The sequence below is a fragment of the Amblyraja radiata genome, chromosome 5, assembly GCF_010909765.2.
Source record: "Amblyraja radiata isolate CabotCenter1 chromosome 5, sAmbRad1.1.pri, whole genome shotgun sequence".
Taxonomy (NCBI): Eukaryota; Metazoa; Chordata; class Chondrichthyes; order Rajiformes; family Rajidae; genus Amblyraja; species Amblyraja radiata.
The window spans coordinates 106,799,919-106,801,988 of NC_045960.1; the positions used below are offsets into that span (position 1 = coordinate 106,799,919).

Consider the following 2,070-nt stretch of genomic DNA (forward strand, 5'->3'; position numbering starts at 1 on the left):
TTGTACCCTGCATGAAATGGTATGAAACTGCACTTCAATATCGTGGCCTTGCCACCTGCTTGAAATAGCATGAAACTGCATTTGAATTTGGTAGCCTTGCACCCTGCTTGAAGTGGCATGAAACTGCATTTGAATTTGGTGGCCTTGCACCCTGCTTGAAGTGGTATGAAACTGCACTTGAATTTGGTGGCTTACACCCTGCTTGAAGTGGTATGAAACTGCACTTGAATTTGGTGGCCTTGCAGCCTGCTTGAAATGGCATGAAACTGCACTTGAATTTGGTGGCCTTGCATCCTGATTGAAATGTATGAAACTGCCATTGAATTTGGTGGCCTTGCACCCTGCTTGAAGTGGTAGGAAGCTGCACTTGAATTTGGTGGCCTTGCACCCTGCTTGAAATGGTAGGAAATTGTATTTGAATTTGGTGGCCTTGCACCATGCTTGTAATGGAATTTTCAAGGAATAGCCGTGAGCCAACTGCCAGCCCACCAGCCATGAGTGAGTGACCTGCCCGGTGGAATATTGCGTTGGGGGACCAGCCCTCCTGTGTGAACATGGAACCCATCTAATATATATAGATATACTAGACTGTGGGACCCGTTGGGGGGGGGGGTGCCTTCTGGAGCGCCAGTATGGGTATTGTGGGCTGAAGGGACTGATTTCCAGAGGGCTAGTATGGACATTGTGGGCCAAATGGATTCTTGGGGTGACAGCTCAGTCACTCAAGCCTGATGTGCTGGCAGCTCACTCACGGCTGGTGGGCGAGCAGTTGACTCAGGGCTATTCCTTGAAATTCCATTTCAAGCATGGTGCAAGGCCACCAAATTCAAATGCAGTTTCCTACCATTTCAAGCAGTCCAATTTTCCCAAAGCTAGTTGAAGCTGGTCTTCAACATAGTCGAAGGAGGTTGAAGGAGGTCTTCAACATGACATTTTTTCAAACTCTCCTAAACTCCTCTAAACTCGCCAATTAGGTCTCCCAAGTGGGACAAGCCTCTTTCCCCAACATGGCGCCCAAGGTGAAGAAGGAGGCTGCCCCTGCCAAGACGGAAGCTAAAGTCAAAGCCTTGAAGGCTAAAAAGGCTGTTTTAAAAGGTGTTCATAGTCACAGGCAGAGGAAAATCAGGACAACACCTACCTTCAGGAGACCAAAGACACTCAGACTGAGAAGACAACCCAAGTATCCCAGAAAGAGTGCTCCCAGGAGGAACAAGTTGGACCATTATGCTATCATTAAATTCCCTCTCACCACGGAGTCTGCTATGAAGAAAATTGAAGACAACAATACGTTGGTTTTCATTGTTGATATAAAAGCTAACAAGCACCAAATCAAACAGGCTGTTAAGAAACTCTATGATATTGATGTAGCTAAAGTCAACACTCTTATCAGGCCTGATGGTGAGAAGAAAGCCTACGTCCGTCTGGCTCCAGACTATGACGCATTGGATGTGGCTAATAAGATTGGCATCATCTAAACTGGTTTCAAGAAGAACTGTATAAATATAATAAAAAATGTTGAATTTTACTTTAAAAAAAAAAAAAAAAAAAAAAAAAAAAAAAGTGGGACAAGCCCTTTACCCTTCCCAACCCCCTCATCTCCCCACCCCTACTTCTCTCCCCCCCCCCCCACCCTTCTCTCCCCACCCCCCTCTATTTCCCACTTCTCCAGTCTGTTAGGATGGTCATATCTATTCTGCAAGAAAATGATAGAAAGATAATGCACCTCATTCTCAGCCTAGGGATTTAAATTATAGCAATGATCCTAATGCCCCTGTCCCACTTCGGAAACCTGAACAGAAACCTGTGGAGACTTTGGGCCCCACCCAAGGTTTCCGTGAGGTTCCCAGAGGTTTTGGTCACTCTCCCTAATGGTCAAAAGTGGTTTCCGCGTAGTCGAGCTTCTTCTACGTTCCGGCGGTTATTTAAAAAAATTACAAACCGACCACGACCTAAAATAGGTTGCCGTTTTAAAAATCGGAAATTTTTTAGTCGAAGCCGGTTGCGATGCTAGTTGCAGGTGGTTGCCAGAGGCCTGCAACCTCCGGCAACCACCTTCAACACTCAAAAGAA

At 45.9% G+C, this 2,070-nt stretch overlaps 1 protein-coding gene across 1 annotated transcript; it reads left to right on the forward strand.

Moving 5' to 3' along the window:
• Positions 1-990: 990 nt before the first annotated feature.
• On the forward strand, positions 991-1,525 carry LOC116973656 (60S ribosomal protein L23a). The gene has a single exon (XM_033021923.1). It carries the CDS (start codon positions 1,008-1,010, stop codon positions 1,473-1,475), a length of 468 nt encoding a protein of 155 aa, XP_032877814.1. The 5' UTR covers positions 991-1,007; the 3' UTR covers positions 1,476-1,525.
• Positions 1,526-2,070: the final 545 nt, after the last annotated feature.

What these genes read in the sequence shown, in the direction of transcription:
- LOC116973656 (XM_033021923.1), top strand. Translation starts at nt 1,008, where the DNA reads ATGGCGCCCAAGGTGAAGAAGGAGGCTGCCCCTGCCAAGACGGAAGCT.